General features: G+C 40.7%; 1 protein-coding gene across 2 annotated transcripts in view; it reads left to right on the top strand.

Moving 5' to 3' along the window:
- Positions 1-16,753, top strand: part of xrcc4 (X-ray repair complementing 4) — a 358,090-nt gene that overhangs the window by 149,822 nt on the left and 191,515 nt on the right. For both annotated transcript variants that reach the window (XM_080189182.1, XM_080189183.1), the window contains 2 exons: positions 3,299-3,451; positions 5,948-6,069. In XM_080189182.1, the coding sequence (XP_080045308.1) occupies positions 3,299-3,451; positions 5,948-6,069 (275 nt within the window). The remainder of the gene's footprint in view (positions 1-3,298; positions 3,452-5,947; positions 6,070-16,753) is intronic.

The raw sequence follows: 16,753 nt of genomic DNA, 5'->3' as shown, positions 1-16,753 counted from the left end.
TAACAAGCCCTATTGTTCTGTTACAGGCAGTGGGGACAATCACTCTGGGAAATCCCACTGGCGTATATCACACTTTGGACTCCTGTAGGATTTTCCAGTCCTGCTGTTGATTCCCACCTCCAGAAATGGAAGCAAAACATCTCCCTCATAGGATTCAAACAGAATATAGCCTTAAAAAGAATATTTTATAATAAATCAGGTGCTAACACAAACACACTTCAATATATTGATCCAAGAACATGTTATTAGCTTTATTAATTTAACTATTTAATCTTTCAGAAGTGAAAAATATGTGGTAGTCTAGGTCCCTGAAATGACCCATATATACTATATTTGGGGCCTCTTTATGTCTGCGTAACTTTATCCTTCCATGAACTATGTACAATTTCAGACAAATGCTCCAGCCAGGACAAATTGATAGCTTTCAGTTAAGCTAACCATCATGCTTTGCAGTCCAATCATTAAAGCTTCTTAAGAATGTTACAGAATAATTACTATAGATAAACCATTAACATCTACTGAACCAACAGTCCCACTGCAGGGATGAAGTGTTTCTGCGCTAAGTCCTTGCATAATCTGTTGAGACCTCAGCATTTCAGCAATCTGTCATACCCCCACCATAAGAACATAAGAACATAAGAAATAGGAGCAGGAGTAGGCCAACTAGCCCTTCGAGCCTGCCCCGCCATTCAATAAGATCATGGCTGATCTGTCGTGGCTCAGTTCCACTTTCCCGCCCTCTCCCCATAACCCTTAATCCCCTCTCTTATCAAGAACCCATCAACCCGCTTCTTAAAAATATTTAGCGAGGCAGCCTCCACCACTTCAACGGGCAGAGAATTCCAGAGATTCACCACCCTTTGAGTGAAGAAGTTCCTCCTCAACTCCGTTCTAAACCGCCTCCCCTTTATCTTGAGGCTGTGCCCCCTAGTCCTACTGTCTTTTTTGAGCGGGAAGAGTCTCTCCACCTCTATCCTATCCATCCCATTCATCATCTTATACGTCTCAATGAGATCTCCCCTCATTCTTCTAAACTCTAACGAGTACAAGCCTAGTTTATTCAGCCTCTCCTCATAGCTCAATCCCCTCAACTCCGGTATCTGCCTAGTAAACCTCCTCTGCACTCCCTCCAGGGCCAAAATATCCTTGCGCAGGTGCGGCGCCCAAAACTGCACACAGTACTCCAGCTGCGGCCTCACCAATGCCCTATACAGCTGCAGCAAGACCTCCCTACTTTTATATTCAATCCCCCTCGCTATGAAGGCCAGCATCCCATTCGCCTTCCTGACCACCTGCTGCACCTGCAAGCTGGGTTTTTGCGACTCATGCACAAGGACCCCGAGGTCCCTCTGCACCGTCGCCTGCTGCAGTTTTTCGCCACGTAAGTAATAGTCCTTCCTACCATTCTTCCTACCAAAGTGGACCACCTCACACTTGCCAACATTAAATTCCATTTGCCATTTCCTGGCCCATTCGCCCAGCCTATCTAGATCCTTCTGCAGACTCTCCACACCCTCCGCACAATTTGCCTTTCCCCCAATCTTGGTGTCATCAGCAAATCTCGACACCCTGCACTCGGTTCCCTCCTCCAGATCATCTATATAAATGGTAAATATTTCAGTCGTGATAGCATCGAGGTGTCTGGTTGTCTCACTGATCAGTAAACGCTGTCTCAAGTTCTTATGATGGGCTGGGCCCTTAAATTTTCTTCTCCTGTCATTCGTTCACAATCATGTTTAGATATGGTGAAAGCGGACAAGTGCTATTGTGTGACTTATGTGTCTAGGAGTGGGTGTTCATACTAGCTAGTTCTCTTAATCAAAAGTGCTGAGTGAGTATCCAATACTTTAATCAATTCACCATCTCCCGTACAGAACCAAATACTCTCCTGCATTTAGTCTGTTTGCCACTGAATGTTTTAACTCATTACTCCCAGAATACTTTGCATATCCCTTGTCATCATATATGAAGTTTCCTTATGCTGCCAGCCTGCTGGGCATTTTCCATGACTGCTACTCTGATCTTTCCTACCCTTCCTAAATTTGCCTTTTATATGTTTGAACTTCTAATCCCTTGTCCTTACCTTGAAACTTAAATTAATGTTCCAGATTTATATTTTCCATATTATTTCCATTACCTTTATAATATCAATTCTCAGGTTGTGATCAGAATCCCAACATTAAATGAGAAACTTAGGAGCATTCTTTTGCTCATTTTGTTGATAAGAAATTGTTATTCAATTTCACGTGGCGATTTGGTTCCACTTTGACTATTTTTGGTAGTTGCTCCGAGAGTGCAAGTTATGATCCCATAGAGATTCAATAATTTTTTTCAAAAAGCTATTTGAATTCTATTAACCAATTGAAAAGATCACATGACAAGATTTCAATTTTTAAGACTTTTACTGTCGTCAACAAACTGAAAAGGAGCATTGATTAAATTATTTTGTAGGCAACTTTGAGCCAGAGAAGATCTCCCTTTGATTTTTAAAATGACCAGCAATTTTCCTTCATGGTTTCCCTTCGGGTAGTGAATGGGATGCATGAGTAAGTGTTAAATTCACATGAGCAATGTGAGGGGTACTCAGGGATTGGGGGGGACATGAGATGGCATTGAATTGGAATGGAGTTCATGGAGGGGGGAGTGGTGAGTGGGTGGGGATATGAAGGTGTTGGCTAGGGTGTCTAACTGTTTATAACAAAGCCCCAGAGAACCAGGGGGGGATCTTCTAGCAAGCCCACTTCAGCACTCTTCCAGTCCGTTGGTCTCCTGGATCTGCTTCTAGGGTTGGCAGACCTAACTCCATCCTGTATCCAACTCCCCAAAGCTAACATTAAATGTGATGGGGCAATTTCCACCAAGACGGGTCTACTGTGTTGGAAAGTTTCCTGATTTGAGATACCTTTATTTGTGAAAACCTGGACCTCATACTCTATCTAGAATCATCACAGATAATTTTGCCATTGTCCACAGGTGTGAAAATCCTGCACCACTGTTTTTAAGTTTTAGCATCAAGCACCCAAGTTTGTTGTCAGTCAGAATTCAGAACAGGTCACGTCATTCTTTTATTTTGCTCTAAAATGAAGAGACAGAGCTAAAATATAGCAATCTTAAAAACTTCATATTTATAACAGTCTAACTGACTGCACTGGAGGGCCTTGGCGCACAATGATGACAATAGAAAGATCAATCATTATGTTGCAGGTTTCAGATAAATATTCTTTTGTTGGCAAAGATGATTGCTAGAACACATAATTATTCAAGTTCTTACATGCTTCTTGCTTTACTTTTACTTTAGGTTGGAAAAGTATGTAAAGGCTAAAGAAGAGTTGGAACAAGACCTCTATTCACGTTTCATTTTAGTGCTAAATGAAAAAAAGGCCAAGATTCGAAGTCTGCAGCAAAAATTAAAGTGCATGGATGAGGAAGTGGCATCTAAAAGTCAAACCAGGTATCTGTTGAGGACTTGAGTTTGTTCCAATTGCATTCCATTTTGTTCAGTTAATAGAGTAACAGCACTTTATGTGCAGTGTTATATAGTTACACAGATAAAGTCTTTCCTGAACAACATGAGCCTGAACCAAACTGCCTTGAATTGTCTTTAATTACAAATAGAATGCTTCTATGCTGCAGTATCTTTGAAGACAAAGTATTTTTTTCTTGCCTAGCTGGGACAAGACAGGTAGACCAACCCTGCGATAGCCATGGAAACAGCCATTGCCACCAGTTGAATTGGAGGGTTGCAGGACAGCCACTATAGGCCATAGAGCAACCATAAAGAAGGACTCCCAATGCCCTTGAGAATACTGCTGGCAGATCACTAGGAATTACTGGTTAGCTCCTGTAGCGGCAGGAAAACATTGGACTCTCCTCCTGATGCCATCCACTGCCATTTGTCTTCACAGGGCTGGTAAACTCCAGCCTGAGACTAAATTGTGATATGTGTTTCCAATCTTATAACTTCCTGCACATTCTTCCTATGAATACAGGCACAGCTCTCTTTATGATCTTCTGCTTTCTTTGAGCAGATTAATGACCATAAGACATAAGAGCAGAATTAGGCCAGGTGGTCCATGGCATCTGCTCCACCATTCAGTCATGGCTGATATTTTTCTCATCCCCATTCTCCTGTCTTTTCCCATAATACCTGACCCCCTTATTAATCAAGAACCTATCTACCTCTGTCATAAAGACAGTCAATGACCTGGCTTCCACAGCCTTCTGCAGCAAAGAGTTCCACAGATTCACCACTCTCTAGCTGAAGAAATTCCTCCTCATCTCTGTTCTAAAGGATTGTCCCTTTAGCTTGATGTTATGCTTTCTGGTTCTAGTTTTTCCTACTAGTGGAAACATCCTCTCCACATCCACTCTATGCAGGCCACGCAGTTTCAAAAAGATCCCCCCCTCATCCTTCTAAACTCCAACGAGTATAGACTTGACAAGCTCCTCATTCCAGGGATTGTTCTTGTGAACCTCCTCTGGATCCTTTCCAAGGCCAGCACATCCTTCCTTAGATTCGGGATCCAGAACAGCTCACAATACTCCACATGGTGCCTGACCAGAGCCTTATACAGCCTCAGAAGTATATCCCTGCTCTTGCATTCTAGCCCTCTTGACATGAATGCTAACATTGTATTTGCCTGCCGAATTGCTGACTGAACCTGCGCGTTAACCTTAAGAGAATCTTGAACAATAACTCCCAAGTTCCTTTATGTTTCTGATTTCCTAAGCATTTTCCCATTTAGAAAATAATCTATTGCCTCTACTCCTCCTTCCAAAGTGCATAACCTCACACTTTTCCACATTGTATTCTATCTGCCACTTCTTTGTCCACTCTCCTTACCTGTTCAAGTGCTTCTGCAGCTGCCTGCTTCCTCAATACTATCTGTACCTCTACATATCTTTGCACCATCTGCAAACTCAACAGCAGTACCTTCAGTTCCTTCCTCCAAATCATTAATGTATATTGTGAAAAGTTGTGGTCCCAGCACTGACCCCTGAGGCACACCACTAATGATCGGCTGCCATCCTGAAAAAGACCCTTTTATCTCACTCTCTGCCTTCTGCCAGTCAGCCAATTCTCTATCCATGCCAGGATCTTACCCTTAACACCATGGGCTCTTAACTTATTTAACAGTCTCCTATGCCTTGTCCTTGTCAAAGGCCTTCTGGAAATCTAAGTAAATCACGTCCATTGGTTCTCCTTTACTTAACTTCCTTGTTACCTCCTCGAAGAACTCTAACAGATTTATCAGACATGACCTCCCCTTGACAAAGCTGTGCTGACTCAGTCCTACTTTATTGTGCACTCCCAATTATTCTGCGATTTCATCTTTAATAATGGACTCTAAAATCTTGCCAGTGACCGAAGTCAGGCTAACTGGCCTATAATTTCCCATCTGCTACTTCTCTCGCTTCTTAAAGAACTGTGTTACTTAGTTACTTCTAACGTCCTCTGATACTCTCCCTGCCTCCAATGATTCCTGAAAGATCACCACCAATGCCGCCACAATTTCCTCAGCTATCTCTTTTAGAACTTTGGGGTGAAGTCCATCTGGTCCAGGTGATTTATCCACACTCACACCTTTCAGTTTCCCCAGCACCTTCTCCTTCATGATGGCCACTACACTCACCTGTGCCCCCTGACTCTCCTGGAGCTCTGGCATCCTACAGGTGTCTTTCACCGTGAGACTGATGCAAAGTGTGCTAATGCAAATAGTACTAAGAACTGAAAAGGAAATTCAAAGTGCTGTAATATTTTCACTGGAAATGTTGACTCAAAATAACTTAGTTCCAATACATCAATGGACATTGTTGTATGTTGTGATTGTGCTGGAGTACAACAATAATGAGGCTCAATAAATGCTTCCAGCAAGGCATCAAAAATTTCAAGAGGAATTATGAATACTGTAAATGAACATGTTATTTCTATGGGAATTCTTTTTAGGACTGCTGTTCCCACGAGCCAGGAAACATCAGTAGCTGAGGAAGATTATGATTGTAGTACTGATGAAGAAAAGAAAGATTCTGAAAACAAAAACCGGCCTCAACCTTCCAGGTCAGCCAATGGTAAGAAAGTGCGATCATATGGTGTTGAAAAAGCAAGACAGTTTACGAGTTTGGGCAGACTATATTCTGATTTGAGTTTTAATTCATAATTCCCTTGTGAAAATAATTTCATTTTTAGAATTTGTCAACGTGAATGATTAGTGTACAGCAAAACAATATATTTAATTAAAAACTATATTTAATTAACTGCAAAAGAAATAGAGGGTTGCACTGGAAAATAATTCCATAAATAGTGGTTTTCTAAGGCTTCTTTCTTTGGGTAAACTTACTCTCCTGGGCTTGTAAGTGTTGTTTTCGACAAGTTCTCTTTATATGATGTAGCTGCTAGTTTTTGCTTCATAAAAATAGCCATTTCCTAACAATTGGTGCAGTGTGAAAACAGTTTCATTAAAAGGATTTCTTCTTTGTAGAGCATATATGTGAGAAAAATGTTGCTTTTCAATTGTAATCAGACAAGTATCTTTATAATAACCATATTTTTTATTATTTTCATTCTTTCCATGGGACTTGGACATCAATTGGCTAGATTGCAAGAACCCCTGCAGTCCATGTGTTGTAGATGCACCCACGGTGTTATCAGGGAGGGAGTTCCAGGAATTTGACTAAATAACAGTGAAGAAATGGCAATGTGGTTCCAAGTCAGGATGCTGGGGGGCTTGGAGAGGAACTTGCATCTGCCCCCCTTGTCCTCCTAGGGTGGTAGAGTTTACAGGTTTGGATGGTGCTGTTCAAGATGCCTTGGTGAGTTGTTGCAGTGCATCTTGTAGATGGTACACAGTGCTGCTGCTGTGCGGTGGTAGTGGATAGACTGCCAACCAAGTGGGCTGCTTTGTCCATGATGGTTTTGAGATTTTTGAGTGCTGTTGGAGCTGCACTAATCCAGGCTAGTGGAGAGTATTCCATCACACACCCGACTTTGGGTCATCTGGAGACCAGTTACTCTCTGGAGAATTTCCAAACTCTGAGCTACTCTTGTAGCCACAGTATTTATATGGCTGCACCAGTTCAGTTTCTGGTCAATGGTAATTCCAGGATGTTGATAGTGGGGAATTCTGTGATAATAATGCCATTGAATGCCAAGGGACAATAGTTAGTTTCTCTCTTGTTGGAGATGGTCATTACCTGGCATTTGTACCATGCAAGCATTACTTGCCATGTTAAGAATGTATATTGGGATTGCTATTTTAATGTGATTGCACTTTCACACAAGATTCAGTTCTGATTATTTAAGCCTGGTGATAACATGTGATAAGTATTTTTTTCTAGCAATCTAACAAGAAATTTAATTTCACTTTATTCCATTCATTAGTACAGAACAGGGTCAACACAAAGGCAAACTTTGATGCATTCATTTCTTATAAATGCAGTATTCAAGATGCAAAATTTGAATCCCATTTAAATGTTTCAATGTATTAGTGGTTTTGAAACTTTGTGTGAGGACCCCTAAAAATACTGACATGTAGCAGAGTAATATTGGCAAATCCCCAAAACCACAGTAGGTAACTGAGAGGGAAACAGTAGAGAAAATGTTTTCTTTTTATGCACAGCAACAGGACAACATGCCAGTAAGTGAACAAATAGAAAATAAAATCCAAGTGACAGTTGACTCCTTATGCATTCACTGGAATCTCAGATCATCTCAGCTTGAAAAGTTGTAATCCATATTAATTTTTAACGTAGGCTATATAACACAGAAACAGGCCATTCAGGCCCCATCGATACTGTCAGACTTGCTGACCTGCAGACCTGCTGAGATTTTCTAGCATTTTCTATTTTTGTTTGAGATTCCAGTATCTGCAGTATTTTGCTTTTGTCTAAGTGACAGAATGGATTGCTAACTGCCTTCAAGACAGAATACAGAGAGTGGGAGTGAAGGATAGCAATTCAGAGTGACAGAAGGTGGGAAGTGATGTTTCACAAGCATCAGTGCTAGGATCACTGCTGATCATAATTTACATTAACTTAGCCTTTCAAATCAAAAATACAGTTTGAAATTTGAGTCTGACACAAAATTGGAAATCATAGTCAATACTGAGGAGGACTGCAATAAATTATAGGAACACAGTACAGTAAACTTGGAAAATGGATAAATAATTATCAAATTAAATGCAACAGATACAAATGTAAGGAAGTACATTTTGGCAGAAAGAATAGGGAGGTAATTTATTCTTGGAAAGCCCAAAACTAAGTGGGGAGGATGAACAAAGGGGTCTCAGAGTACAATACATCAATCATTAAATGTTGAGCCACAGGGTTAGCAAAGTCATAACAAAATGTAAACCAAGCACTAGGCTTTCATTGTAATTTTCATAGAATCCCTACAGTGCACAAAGAGGCCATTCGGCCCCTCAAGTCTGCACTGACCACAATCTCACCCAGGCTCTATTCCCGTAACCTCACATTTACCATGCTAATCCCCCGACACTAAGGGGCAATTTAGCATGGCCAATCCATTTAAACTCGTACATCTTTGGACTGTGGGAGGAAACCGGAGCACCCAGAAGAATCCCATGTAGAAACGGGGAGAATGTACAAACTCCACACAGACAGTGACTCGAGGCTGGAATTGACCAGATTTTAACAACGGTTCAATCCTTAAAATTTCCCCACTCACCATATTCTAATTCTATTGTTTTAGTTTATCTGTGGTTTATAAGTTTTGCCTTTTTGAAAGGAATCAGCATTTCTTTTCGTTTAAAAATGCTGTCCTGGCAGAGAGAGATATATATATACATATATATCATGCCTCTATAATTACAATTTGAAATATAATTAGAGATTCATCTATCTGCATTTAGTTACATTTTGCACTGCAGGTGCTCTTTTGATAACTGGGTGTAGTAACAAAGAAGTCTTGTGCTCACGTGTGGTAGCCAGGAATAGTACTAACTATTGGCTAATTGCTAACCTGCTGCACTAGTTGCAGTATTTAACAACCTATTTTTTTTTGCTTCAGGAGTCTATTCTGGGTATTGTTGGATTCTGCACCTAATTGGGAGTGTTTTGGGGACTTCCTATAATTTAAAGGAGCAAAAACATAGATTGAAATGAACGGCTTCTGCAGAGCCCTGACTGAAGCAAGCCACAGGAACAATTACTTTCTTTGTAAGCTTTAATTCTCGTGCCTCTAACCGATTTTACCCTCCTTGCCTAAGAGGGGGAAAGATTAATACTGGATTATGAATCCTTCCATGCTTGCGGTATTCTTGTGGTTATTTGCAAACATCAAGCTCAATGAGAAATATTATCAGGCTGTGTGATCATGCAGAATGGGACAGAACGCCACAGATGAATCCAATCCTCCCCTGTCCTGTTATTTACACAGTAAGAAGTCTGACAACACCAGGTTTAAACCTGGTTCAAACTTAAACCTAGTGTTGTCAGACTTCTTACTGTGTTTATCCCAGTCCAACGCCGGCATCTCTACATCACTGTTATTTACACACATTTTTTAACAGGAGAAAATAGAAACACAGAAGATAGAAGGAGTCCATTTGGCCCTTTGAGCCTGCTCTGCCGTTAATTATGATCATGGCTAATCGTCCAACTCAATTATCTAATCCTGCTTTCTCCCCATAACCTTTGACCCTGTTCACCCCAAGTGCTGTATCTAGCTGCCTCTTGAAAACATGCAATGTTTTGGCTGTGGTAATAATCTGGAAACAGAATCTTGATGTGAGTTTTCCCTCCCTGAACAACATATAGGGATGAAACTAGGGATGAAATTTAAATCCTTCTGGTGCAAATGATTCTGTCATGCTCTGTTGTGGCTATTATCTATTAACAGGGGATATTAGTAGGGTACTAAAGCAGAAAGTGTTTTCACCAAGAAAAATCTTTGAACCCTGAAATTTCTTCAACAGATTTTTAAACGCAGTGCTGACCGAACTGTTTGTACATGATATCAAAAGCTTTAGAATTATTTGATAAATAGCCTCTTATTTAATTAGACATATTAATCACCTTTCCCATTATGTCCTTTAAAGGGGAAATCACTCCATCGGTTTCATTACTTAGAAAAGCAAGGAGTGATTTTCTGCCTGCTGCGTATTAAGATTTTTTACATCATCATTTATGTTAAGTGCCTTCAATTACCACCCAGCTTGGAAGGATGCACTTCCCAATAGCAGCAGTTTACTTTCTGTTTGCAATAAATTTGGATACTCAATCAACATTTTATTGTGATAAGCACAGTCTAGCACCTTAATGAGCAGGAAATGAACCTCGTGACTCCATGAAAACAGCAGGAAAATGATTATACAAAGTACAGATGGTAGAGAAAATGGTGAATGGGATAGTTTACTTTAGTTGAAGTTGTCCTCATTGTGAAAGAGGCAGTGTTGAGGAAAGAATCTGCACAAAACAGTATATATTTCATGGAGGCCATAAAGTCAGAATATTTAACCTACGTTCTCCAGTTTAGTTCCTTTTACAACTATCCCATGCGTCCTTCTCTACAGCCTTATGCTAGATATGCACACGTTGGAGTTTGCAATGAGATGTTTTGCCTCCTAAGCAATTATGCCTCCATTTTTAAATAGTTTCATTGGCCATGAAGTACTTCAGATCATCCTGAGGGTGTGAAGTTCAAATTTGTATGCTTTACCTGCCTTTTTTTTGTTGTATATCCCTTTTACTCCAACTTATTTATATAGTGCATTAAATCAAGAGATAAAGTTCCAAGGAACTTCAAAAAAATGCAAGGAGAAAATGAATGCTGAAACATAAGAGTGATACCATTCTTGGTCGAAGAATTTTTTTTAAGGAAGGCTTTAAATGTGATCTCATTGAAACCTACGAAATATTTGAAGGGATGAACAGAGTTGTTGCAAGTGGATGTTTCCCCTGTGTGGATTGTAGAAGCAGTGAAAACCATCCCAAGCTAAGGGAGAAGCCACTTCAGACTGAAACGAAGGAAGTTTTTTTTCTCTGAGAGAGTTATGAATCTGTAGAATTCTGTACCTTAGAGGGTGATGGAAGAACAGCCATCGGGTATGTTTAAAGCAGAGACTGACAGGTTTTTAAATATCAATACATTCAAAGATATGGGGATAGTGTCAGGAAAAAGGCATTGAAATGGAGGATCAGCCATGATTGTAGTGAATGGCAGAACTGGCTTGATGGGCTGAATGACCAATTCACCCAATGCTCCTAAAAGGAAGAGGTGGAATAGATTGCGGCATAGGTGGAATCGGACTGGCAATGGGGCCGGTTGCTGATCAGGCCAGGAAGTAACAGCAGATTCAGGGATGAATACAGTGTGACGATAGTGAAAGCAAATCAGTCCTGTGTAAAGCTTGGTGACTTCAGACCATAAATAAGGTAATCAAATTGTTTAGAAGAAGGAACTTTTTAATGTAAATAATGACGTTTAGCAGTAACTCAGCAGAATAGTAATAACTATGAAAACAAGAGCACCAGTAAAACCAATTTTGCTTACAAGTCACCTTCTTGCAGACTGAAAAACCCACCAAAGCCCGCATACGCTCAGAATCCTCAACAGACATCACTAAAACAGCTACATAGGAGAAAGGCTAATAAGAATTCTGTACTCAAAATGACAATCTATAATGGTAATCTCACCTTGCAAATGTTTACGTATTATGATCATGACATCAGCTCAAAGCTTCAGCAAAATAACATTTTTTAAAATTTGTTTAGCAAATCAAGAATTCATGTCACTAACTTGAAGCATGTTACATTTACTACACAAATGTTTTAGTTTCTTAGCTGATTCAAATATTTGTATCCAATTAGATGTCAGATTTTAAAGGAAAAATCTCTGAAGGTAACGATAGTTGGCCTAGCAAACCTGTTCCATTTTGCGGGCAGATTTTGCACACCATCCACATTTATCATCCAAACCCCTATCCTTCAAAGCTTCTTCTAATTAATCAAGTTCTAGATGAAGTATTTGATTGCCTGCTAACCACATAATCCAAAATGGTCTGCTTCACTGACATCCTGCCTAAATGATTAGAATCTGTTAACTATTCTGTAATTTGGGATTTCCATAAATTTACTAATTTGTATTTTTGGACTTAATTAAAATGAACTGAAAACAGATGTTTGCACATCGAAGAGTGGCTGAAGTTGGCTTATTCTCGATCAGTTAAGTACAGGAATAGTACGGAAGTAGCTGTTACACTGTTTGCCCCATCTCAGCTTGTATCCTTATCATGCTGAGGAGGAAAATTATTATTTTGATATCATGGTATTGTGCCAACATAATGGTTTACATCCTGTTATTCTAACTGAGCTTGAATGTTGTGCCATAGCAATAGAGAACATTAGAGGATGTGTGGTGCAGTAAGCATCAACTTGAGGCATTTTATTTAAGTATTGTCAATTGGTTGGATATGTTGCTCCTTCCTGATGCCCAGCAAGTCAGTTAGCTTTTGGAAGAGCTAGTTAGGCATACGAAGCCCCTTCTGGAAACAAAAAGGAGAAAGCAGGTGCACAAAGGCACAGCTAGTAAGAATAACAACTTATTGATAATTAAAATATTGGAAAGTGATTTTAGCTTTGTAGCTATTATTTTGCAAGAAACTACAAAAGGTCGTGAATGTAGCCCAATCCATCGCGCAAACCAGCCTCCCAGCCATTGATTCTGTCTACACTTCCTGCTGCCTCAGCAAAGCAGCCGGCATAATTAAGGACCCCACGCATCCCGAACATATTCTCTTCCACCTTCTTCTGTTGGAAAAAAGATACACAAGTCTGAGGTCACGTACCAACTAACTCAAGAACAGCTTCTTCTCTGCTGCCATCAGAATTTTGAGTGGACCTACCCCACATTAAGTTGATCTTTCTCTACACACTAGCAATGACTGTAACACTACATTCTGTACTCTCGTTTCCTACTCTATGAACGGATATGTGGAATTCTCATACATTTCTTAAGCATAATTTCTCCTTCATGAAGCCATGCTATCTTTTGATTATATTATGTATTTCTAAATGCTTTACTGCATCCTTTATAATGGACTCAAACATTTTCCTAATGATTGATGTTAAGCTAACTGGCCTATAGTTACCGAATTTTTTGTCTTCCTCCTTTTTTGAATAAGAGTGTTACATTGGCAGTTTTTCAATCCTCTGGGACTTTTCAAGAACTTAAGGATACTTGGAACTTTATTACCAGTGCATCCACTATCACTGTAGCTACTTCCTTTTAATATCCTGGGATGCAACCCATCATGTCCAGGCCTGATTATTGGCTTTAGCTCTAGTAGTTTCCATCATACTTTTTCCTAGCGATAGTCATTGTATTTATTTACTTAGCCCCCAATTACCCCCTTGATTATATAGTACTTTTGGAATGTTATTAGTGTCTTCCACCGCAAAACCTGATGCAAAGTATTTATTTAACTCCTCTGTCTTTTCCTGATTGCCTATTATTATTTCCCTAGTCTCATGTTCATTTTGGCCTCTTTGTTTCTTTCTTTTTATATATTTAAATAAACTCCTACTGCCCAGTTTTGTCCTTCCTGGTTTACCCTCATAGTTTTTCTTCTTCCTCTTTATTATTTTTTGGTCATCTTTTGTTGGTTTTTAGATGTTCCCAATTAATTAATTTTGTCACATTGTATGTTTTTTCTTTCAATTTGATATTATCTTTAACTTGGCTAACCTTGGCTATCCCCTTCCTAAAATCCTTTCTCTCATTAAGATATATCTTTGTTATGAGTCACGAACTATTTTCATAAACATTTGCCATTTCTGATCTGCTAAACTCCTTTCCCAATATACTTCAGCCAACTCTGCCCTCATTCCTTTGTAATTATCCTTATCTAAGTTTAGCACAGTTGTTCCTAACTCTCATTTCTCACTTTCAAACTGAATGCTAAATTTGATCATGTTATGGTCAGTGTTTCCTAGGAGATCTTTCATTGTTCATTAATCTTTTGTTGTTCATTAAACCTGCCTCATCGCACATTACCAGCTCCAAAATTGCCTGATCCCTGATTGGATCCACAACATATTGTTGCAAGAAATTGCCCCAAATTTATCATATGAATTCTTCATCGTGGATACCTCTGCCAATTTGATTTTCCTAATCCAAAAGAAGATTAAAGTCACCCATGATTAATGTACTAATAATTTATTTGTCCTACAATATAGCTAATGTGTGGGCACCTACAGACTACTCTCACCTGTGTTTCCTTCCCCTTGTTATTTCTTACCTCCCCCCCATTTGGATTCTTGGGTAGCATGGTGGCGCAATGGTTAGCACTGCTGCCCTATAGTGCCAGGGACCCGGGTTCGATTCCTGGCTTGGGTCACTGTCTGTGCGGAGTCTGCAAGTTCTCCCTGTGTCTACGTGGGTTTCCTCCGGGTGCTCTGGTTTCCTCTTAGTCCGAAAGACGTGCTGGTTAGGTGCAGTGGCCATGCTAAATTCTCCCTCAGTGTACCCGAATAGATGTCAGAGTGTGGTGACTAGGGAAGTTTCACAGTAACTTTGTTGCAGTGTAAATCTAGTTGTGACACCAATGAACTTGAAACGTCTTTCAATCCAAGATCATTTCTTGCTATTGCACTTATTCTATCTCATCTGGTACATCCCTGTTCATGCCACTGCAGAAGTGCATTTTCTTTTGTTATGTGACTCTGAATTGAATTTATTGTAAATGAAACTGCAGCTTGGGTTCTTTCATGATTTATCTTCCTCGTCCCACTGCCACCACAACACAGGGTGGTATTATGTCTTGGGAGAACAGCAGTTGTTCCTTTTTGAAGAAAAGGAGCCAATAATGGACTTCCCTGTCTTTTTCAAGGCAACAACCTCTGCTTACTGGCCAGTTGATTCACAGTAAAAAGTCTGACAACACCAGGTTTTAGTCCAACCGATTTATTTGATAATAGACTCACAAGCTTTCGGGGTTAGTCCCTTCGTCAGGTGAATGGAGAGTTCTGGCCTCAGACAGAGCATATAAAGCACAGACAGTTTGGAGATTACTGATTAGAATGCGAATCCTTACACCTAACCTGCTGTTCAAGACCTGAAGTGGCTGACAATGTGAGTGGAAGGAGCACTGATCACAGGTTAAAGAGATGTGTATTGTCTCCAGACAGTACAGTAAGTGAGGTTTTGCAAACCCAGGTAAGTCACGGGGGTTACAGATAGTGCGACATGAACCCAAGATTCCTGTTGAGACCGTCCTCGTGTGCGGAACTTGGCTATCAGTCTCTGTTCAGCGACTCTGCGCTGTCGTGTGTCGTGAAGGCCGCCTTGGAGAATGCTTACCCGAAGGTCAGAGGCTGAATGCCCGTGACCACTGAAGTGTTCGCCAACAGGAAGGGAACAGTCTTGCCTGGTGATTGTCGAGCGATGTTCATTCATCCGTTGTCGTAGCGTCTGCATGGTCTCCCCAGTGTACCATGCTTCGGGACATCCTTTCTTGCAACGTATCAGGTAGACAATGTTGGCCGAGTTGCAAGAGTATTTACCATGTACCTGGTGGATGGTATTCTCACGTGTGATGATGGTATCCATGTCAATGATCCAGCACGTCTTGCAGAGGTTGCTGTGGAGGGTTGTGTGGTATTGTGGTCACTGTTCTCCTGAAGGCTGGGTAGTTTGCTGCGAACAATGGTCTGTTTGAGGTTGTGTGGTTGTCTGAAAGCAAGAAGTGGGGGTGTGGGGATAGCCCTGGTGAGATGTTCGTCTTCATCAATGATATGTTGAAGACTCCGGAGAAGATGTCGTAGCTTCTCCGGTCCGGGGAAGTACTGGACGACGAAGGGTACTCTGCCCACTGTGTCCCGTGTTTGCCTTCTGAGGAGATTGGTGCGTTTTTTCGCTGTGGCGCATCGGAACTGCTGATCTATGAGTCAAGCACCATATCCTGTTCTTATGAGGGCATCTTTCAGGGTCCGGAGGTGTCTGTCACGATCCTCCTCATCTGAGCAAATCCTGTGTATACGGAGGGCTTGTCCATAGGGAATGGCTTCTTTAACATGTTTAGGGTGGAAACTGGAGAAGTGGAGCATTGTGAGATTGTCTGTGGGCTTGCGGTACACTGAGGTGCTGAGGTGACCATCCTTAATGGAGATGCGTGTGTTGTCAGACTTTTTACTGTGTTTACGCCAGTCCAACGCCGGCATACCCACAGTTAATTCATACACAGGCATCTTAAAATAATTGCCACTGAGGAGTTTTGTGCCCTTTTGGTTTGTTTGCTGGACTTTGACTTGGGTGGGCTGTTGCCCATGGATCCACCCAATCTACGGATTCTTGTAAAGCTACACATCACTACAGATCATGGCCCGATTCAGCATTCAGATTTGGGGGTACGTTGTAGACTAAACCTCGTGTTCAATAACATGGTTTTATGGTGGATTAAAAACAGATAATGCAAATGTAACTCCTGCACTCCCTACCTGAGAAGAAAGTTGTCTGCGACTGCATAAAGAAAGGAACCAACTTGGAGCTTTTGCTGTTTTTCATGAAGACCTGACATTGTTTGGTACCAGAGAAAAATGGCATTTCCACATAACCTACTGCTTCCCTCTGCAAATCCTTGAGACAGCAAATGGATGGACAAAAGAAAGCAACTGCTCACAAGATACAGTCATCATTACCTCTTTGTGTGCCTCCTTCGTCCGCATCATCTTTGAAGTGATGTTCAACTGTGCCCAGAAGTCATACTCCAGAAGCAATGCTATACAACCAGTAAGGACT

The sequence above is a fragment of the Carcharhinus amblyrhynchos genome, chromosome 5 (genome assembly GCF_965287045.1).
Source record: "Carcharhinus amblyrhynchos chromosome 5, sCarAmb.v2.hapA, whole genome shotgun sequence".
NCBI classification, from domain to species: domain Eukaryota; kingdom Metazoa; phylum Chordata; class Chondrichthyes; order Carcharhiniformes; family Carcharhinidae; genus Carcharhinus; species Carcharhinus amblyrhynchos.
Note: the sequence above shows the minus strand (reverse complement) of the source record. Positions and strands in the feature narration are given on the sequence as shown.